Source organism: Mus pahari, chromosome 7 (genome assembly GCF_900095145.1).
Source record: "Mus pahari chromosome 7, PAHARI_EIJ_v1.1, whole genome shotgun sequence".
Classification (NCBI taxonomy): Eukaryota; Metazoa; Chordata; class Mammalia; order Rodentia; family Muridae; genus Mus; species Mus pahari.
In genome coordinates, this window is record NC_034596.1 from 96135952 (window position 1) to 96143083 (window position 7132).

At 39.0% G+C, this 7132-nt stretch overlaps 1 protein-coding gene and 1 pseudogene across 4 annotated transcripts in view; one reads left to right on the forward strand and one right to left on the reverse strand.

Annotated features, from left to right (window-relative positions):
• Positions 1–7132, reverse strand: part of Trip11 (thyroid hormone receptor interactor 11) — a 73242-nt gene that overhangs the window by 59748 nt on the left and 6362 nt on the right. For 3 of the 4 annotated variants that reach the window (XM_029540784.1, XM_029540783.1, XM_029540781.1), the window contains exons 2-3: positions 5936–5988; positions 2395–2505 (exon numbers count right to left, since the gene is read on the reverse strand). In XM_029540784.1, coding sequence (XP_029396644.1) covers positions 2395–2505; positions 5936–5988 — 164 coding nt within the window. The remainder of the gene's footprint in view (positions 1–2394; positions 2506–5935; positions 5989–7132) is intronic. The other variant, XM_029540782.1, reaches the window with a different exon arrangement.
• LOC110324623 lies at positions 6248–6695 on the forward strand (annotated as a pseudogene).

Consider the following 7132-nt stretch of genomic DNA (forward strand, 5'->3'; position numbering starts at 1 on the left):
AAAAAAAAAAAAAAAGAAAGAAAGAAAGAAAAGAAAAACAAATATAATGCCCATAAAGTGTAGATAATGTACCAAATAGCATGAAGTTAGGACTTCTCTCACATGTTAACTAAAGCAATGAATTTCTCAGTGGAAGTGAGTTTGCTATCTTCATAATGTGAGTTCTCAGAACTCTGTTTATGATCATCAGACATGAAATAAAACAAGCTGTGTGACATATACATTTAAAGCTTTCATGGAACTATCCTGCTAGGAATTCACAGATAAGTTAAGTAATTTGCAACATGGCTGGATTTAGGCTTTAAATTGCCATGAACCAGCGCTAACTTTGGTGGTCTCCACAATAGGACTCAAAGAATGCTTTGATTTATTTTTAATCCAATCTTTTTGGATAAGATAACACAGTCGGCCTATGGTTCTTAGCCCACAAATCTTAGAAAAAAGACATGCATTAAAAGAGGCCCTAGCTTTAACAACACTGATGGGGGGGGGGGGCGGACAATGAAACTCTGACCCTATTTAGAGAGATAACAATAGAAAAAATCTGAATTCTTGAGCTGAATTCTAACGGAAGGCTGGCAGTATCAGCTAAAGCTATGTGTGGTGGCATACATCTATAACCTCAATAATCAGGGGGCGGAGGCAGGAGGATTGCTGTAGATTTGAATACATCTGGGCTATATAATAAGTACTGGGGTAGATAGTGTTCCTAGCAAGACTATGAAAGAAAGAAAGAAAGAAAGAAAGAAAGAAAGAAAGAAAGAAAGAAAGAAAGAAAGAAAGAAAGAAAGCCCACCCTACACCACATACACAGACATAAACCATGCTGCCACCCCATCCATCCCACATGCAAAAAAAAGTTGGTGGCACAGCTCAGTTGGTAGAGTTTAACCCCCAGTACACAGCAGTGCATGCTGCAAACCCAGCACTTTGGAAGACGGAGGCAGGAGGAGGCTCAGAAATGAAAGGTTATCCTCAGCTACACAGCAAGTTTGAGGATAGACTAGGCTACATGAGATCCTACCTTTAAAATAATTTTAAGCCGGACAGTGGTGGCGCACGCCTTTAATCCCAGCACTCGGGAGGCAGAGGCAGGCGGATTTCTGAGTTCGAGGCCAGCCTGGTCTACAAAGTGAGTTCCAGGACAGCCAGGGCTATACAGAGAAACCCTGTCTCGAAAAACCAAAAAAAAACAAAAAACAACAACAACAAAAACAAAATAATTTTAAGAAGAGGGCTAGGAATAACTTAGTTGTAAAGAACTTGAACATGTGCAAGGTTCTGCGTTCAAACCACGTACTGTAAAAAAAAAATGCATAAAACCTTCATTTGAATTTAATCTCTACTCTTGGGATTTGTTTTATTCCTATAATAATTTATTTTATATAAAATTATCAATTAGCAATTGATAATTATCAATTATCCAAATTAAGATAGAAAACAAGCTCTGTATATTTTTCTCTTAAATGTAGCATACTTTTACTCTACTTTAGCATATCACTAAACATATCAAGAACTACAAACCAATTCCCCTAAATTTTTTTTTTAGTTTTATGGTGCTGGGAACTGAACACGGGGCCTCCCACATACCAGACATGCACTCTTCTATAACTACTGAGCTACAGTCCCAATCCTTATTTAAATTTTAAAAACCCAAATATGACTATGGTATAAATGAATAGTTAGCCACCAAGCTAAAGACTACCCAAAATGATCTGGATAATAAAATGAGAAATGGCTCAACTTAATGTAAGTATTCACTGGACTCTACTTAAGTATTAAACATAAAAGAAAATTTAACAGCAGGACTCAGCGTAACATTGCTTAAATTACTTAGTATATCTATTTATTATCTATTATTAAGACTTCCAAGAAAAATTAAAACAACACCAAAACAACCATTTTAATTAAAGTAAAAGAAAATAGAAATACGAAAAATTCAACTGCAAAACATTTAATATAGTTTTACGTGAAAAATCACATATGTGCCAATACAAAGAATATTAACATGTATAGTCAAAATGTACTTTTACAAAGGAAAATGTTTTGGCAATGATCACACTGACTAAAATCCAACTTAAAAAATATCTACCATATGCAAGATCCTAGGTTTAATTCCCAGCACTGCAAAACAATTTAATTTAATTTAAACTAAGTGAATGTTTTTAAAACCTAAAAAAAGACATTAAATTGTATTTCATAAATATTAAAACTTATAAGCAATAGATCATTAAAATGTTGAGACTCTTTAAAAGCTAAAATTTAATCTTTCCAAAAGTTAGCTTATAAAAATAAAATTAATAGGAATGCTGCCCCAATCTTAATAAATTTAATATTTTAATACTTTCCTCAACCTAAAAAAATAACCATGAAATAATGAAGATCAGCACTTGCCTCTTTCTGTTGTAACTGACTTCGGTAACTTGAAGATTGCTGCTTAATTTGAAGTTCTGATGCTTCATGCTTTTCCTCTAGATCAGTGTAAAGCTTTTTAAGTCTTTCATTCTAGAAGCAAAGAAAAAAGTATTTTCAACAGAAATATTTCAAGTCAAGCATGTTAGCAATCATTACATGCATGCATCATGAAAACCATTCCACAAAAATAATATAAAATATCAAAGGTCTCAGAAGAATTCTGGCTTTTAATATACACCTTTAAATTAAAATCCCAATTCTAGCCCATTTTCTCTTCAACAAACTCAGAAGTTGGCAAAGTTCCCAAAAGTTTTGGTTTTACAGAAATAGGGGAAAGCAGAGGTAAGACTATGGAGGTGACAGTAGAGTCCCAGACTTGGTTCCCAGTGCAAAGAACATTAAACATTAGTTAGCCTTTCTGTTGTTATTGTTGTTTTTGTTTTGTTCTGTTCTTATCAAACCCTATAAAACTGTTGTTTATGACAAAGAATTTAAAGACTTGTATACAGATGTTTTAATCCCTCATACACGTCCAGTAAAACCTTTGTGTACACAAAGGCCCTGCTGTGAATTAAGTGGTTTTCTTTCATTTCCTTTGATCCCAATTTTGAAAGACTCTGAGATCAGACTTGTACAGATATGTAAGCAAAATATTTACCTATGCACATGAAAATCGGGGTCTGCTGTATTTATAAAGTAATAAAACTTCTAATAGGAATATGAGGATAACTGATCAGCTTTCTAAGATGATAGAAAGTTCCCCAATACCAATGCCACTAAAAGCCTTTTTAAAATGACTTTCTGCAGGCATAGTGGCACTTGTCTTTAATTCCAGCACTGGGAAGCAGAGGCAGGTGGATCTCTGTGAGATCAAGGTCAGCATAGTCAGTCTGTAGCCTGCCTGTCCAAGAACAGCTGGGCTATGAGGAGAGATGCTGTCTCAAAAACAAAAAAAAAAAAAAAAAATTCTTTACTATCAATTTGTCCACACTTCTGAAAAATGATAATATAAAAATACTGAAAGAGTCTACTAGATATAAACAACAAATGCAATGTAACTATGTTTTGGCAAAAAGAGGAAAAGGTAAGTTATGTGAATTTGTATCATCTGCAATCAGACTCCCAATTAGGGCTCATAAAAGTCTAGCCAGTGTCACATAGCAGGACCCTGTCTCTAAAAAAACAGAGCTAGGGAGGTGGATGGGTGGGTAAAATGCTTGTTGCACAGTGTGAGGACCAGAGCTCAGAACTCCAGAACACGCATAAAGCCAGGCATATGTGTAATCCCACTATTCCTACTTTTAGATGCAAGGTGGATTCAGGAGAATCCCTGGGAGCCTGTGTGCCAGGTAGCCTGGCATATGAAGCAGCAAACCCTGAGACCCAGCCCAAACAAGATGGAAGGCAAGAACCGAAAACTGAGGTCGGCCTCAGGCCTCCAGACATGTGGCACAGACACATCTGACTTGAACACACAAATCAAGAAAAAAATAAGAAGAACCATTAGGAATTGGGTCAACTAGGCATAGACAAATCTAATGCCCTGGAAACACATTGCCTTTCGCCCTAGACTAAAACCTGCTGCCATCACTTTATCCTTGTACATCAGTGAGTCTTGAGTACAAGGTGACATAAGGTGCTAGAGTGAGACTAGCTAGAGCACAAGCCTGAGGTAGGCATATGGGAGCATATACAGACATGTGCATGTACAGCTAGAACTGCCATTTACAGCACCACAGCAACAGAGCCCTTGTCTTCCGCTGGTGTTTAGGTAGCATCAAAGGAGGAAGAGGCTTACAGGGGGTGAATGTGTCTCCCCCAAATAAATATTTCTAGCCTCTAAAACCATACTTGCTATAGATGATACAACATAAAGACCATTAAAGGGACTAAGATCCACAGAAGGACATAAGAGTTCTATTTCCTTTCTCAGATTCTGTATACAGCAGACATCATTCAAGTAGGTTAATCTTTCCTACTTCCCCCAAAATATACACTGGCAAGTTACATCAGCATGCACACGCTCTTAACTTTTCTGGGTGGGTCTTTACCAATGAGGGCCTCCGCAATGGTTTTTAGCTCATTCTTACTAAGAACGCATTGTCAGCACCACACTCGTGTCCCTTATCAAGTGCCTATGCTAAGGTCTCAAAATGCTACCACAATGCTATCTTCTACAGGCTCAGTGCTAAAGTCCCTCTCTTACAAGTCCCTCCTCTATTTTAAAATTCCACAATCTCACCTTGATATTCTAGACCAGAGTTCAACAAGGCTTGATAGGAAATACTGTCTCAGCATCTAGACTGGGTGCTTTCTTTTATAGACTCCGATTGAGAAAACCATGCTTACCACAGCCCTCTGAGAACATCACTTGCTAAAGCACTAAGTGTTCTCTTTCTGTCCTTATCCCGAGGCTAAACTGTTGAGCTCCAATAGTCTTTTACAATAGTTCCCACTCTGAAATCCTTTTAATCTCTTTAGGGCTTTCCTCTGAACTTTTCCAAGCTTTTCTCATCCCTATTAAGTACAATGTCCAGAATTAGTGACAACTACATTGACTTATATTGAACAAAAACAGTAAAATTAGCTTATTATTCATATATTAACTTCTTTGCTCCAAATATTACATTATTATAACCTTAAGAAATTTAAAAGTCTAGATTAAACAGAATTCCATTTTTCATATTATATTTAAATGTGCCACTAGCTAGGTATAATAGTTCAGGTCTTGCAGTAGTCTGAATAAGAATGCCCCTCATAAGTTCATATTTAAAAGCTTTGCCATCACAGAACGGCACTATTTGAAAAAGATTAGAGGTGTGGCCTTGTTGGAGGAAGCGTGTCGCTGAGGGTGGACTTTGAGGCTCCAACCCCATGCCTGGCCCTGCCTCTCTTTTTGCCCGTGGATCAGGTTATAGGCTTTCAACTGCTTTTCATGACCCCTGCTGCCATGACCCCACCATGATAATGGACTGACCCTCTGAAACTTTAAGCAAACACCCAGTTAAATGCTTTCTTTCATAAGAGTTACCTTGGCCATGCTGTCTCTTCACAGCAATAGAACAGTGACTGAGACAAACCTGTTATCCCAGAACTCAGGAGGCTAAGGCAAGAGAATGTCCTGTTCCAAGGCCAGGCTGAGCGACATGGGAAACCTTAGCTCAAAAAGCAAAGCCAAACAAAACAGATAATAAATATAAGCAAATAAATGTTCTTCACTGTAACACATGTCTGGGCAATGTTAATGATGAATTTTACCAGAACTATTTCTACATCTGGCAGTTTTCCTATTTCCAGTAGATAGAAGTGGAAATCAGACTACAAAAGAGCCAGCCGTGGCAACCACACACGCATCCCTCACTTAGGGAATTTGTAAAAGACAGGATCAAAATGAAACCCTGAGGAACAGAAAAGGCCAAAAAGTCAGACAATACATTTAAAAATACTGGAAGTTTCAATGACTTTCATGGTTTCAAAAGAGGAAACTTGAAGTTTGACAACTGTCTTTAATTGTCCTTACCTCTGATCTTAAGACTGAATGAGTAGTTTCATTTTCCTCTCTCCCGGAATCTGCTACAAAACAAACAGTATATGCTGAATTATTAATTATTAATTATTGATTGATTATTATGGAGTAATAAGCAGTTGTCCTGTGGTGGTACTAGTACTAGGGGACTAAATCCTAGGCCTTGTCTCTGTTAGTCCAGTACCCCCATCCCTAAAGAGACATCTTAAGGGAAACACATTGCCCTATTTCCTGTGTTGCACTGCGGGCCTTTCTCTTTCTCTTCTGGTCCCAGGCACTGTGGGAGCCACGAGTTACTGTGTAGACATGGCCAAGTCCAAGAGCCACACCACACACAACCAGTTCCACAAATGGCACAGAAATGGCATCAAGAAACCCCAGTCACAAAGATATGAATCTCTTAAGGGGCTTGACCCCAAGTTCCTGAGGAATATATGCTTTGCCAAGAAGAAAAAGAAAGGCCTGACTAAAATGCAGGCCAACAATGCAAAGGCAATGAGTGCATGCACAGAGGCCATCAAGCCCAAGATGCCAAAGGGCCCCAGCCACAAACTCAAGACTCAGCCGGCTGGCTTTCATCGCTCACCCCAAGATTGGGAAGCAGATTCAAAGAAACATGGCCAAGGGGCATAGGCTCTGCCAACCAAAGCCCAAGGTTCAGACCAAGGCAGAGGCCACAGCTCCAGCTAAGGCCCAGGCTTCATCTCCAGCTCAAGCTCCCAAAGGTGCCCAGGCCCCTGTGAAGGACCCATAGAAAAGGCTTCTGCCAGTGTGAAGACAGACGGACTGCTGTGACACACCCACCCACACAGTTTGCAGATGACCACTGTCCTGAGCTGTTTTTACAAATAAACTTGAGGCAAGGAAAAAAAAAAAAAAGAAAGAAAGAAATACATTGCACTGAGTTTAAACAGAATGCTAGGCTGAAAAGAGCTCATTCAGAAGATATGTCATAGCCGGGCAGTGGTGGTGCACACCTTTAATCCCAACACTTGGGAGGCAGGGGCAGGAGGATTTCTGAGTTTGAGGCCAGCCTGGTCTACAGATTGAATTCCAGGACAGCCAGGGATACACTGAGATACTGTATCTCAAAAACAAGAAGAAGGAGGAAGAGAAGGAGGAAGAAGAGGAGGAGGAAGAGAAGGAGGAGGAGGAGGAAGAGGAGGAAGAGGAGGAAGAGGAGGAGGAAGA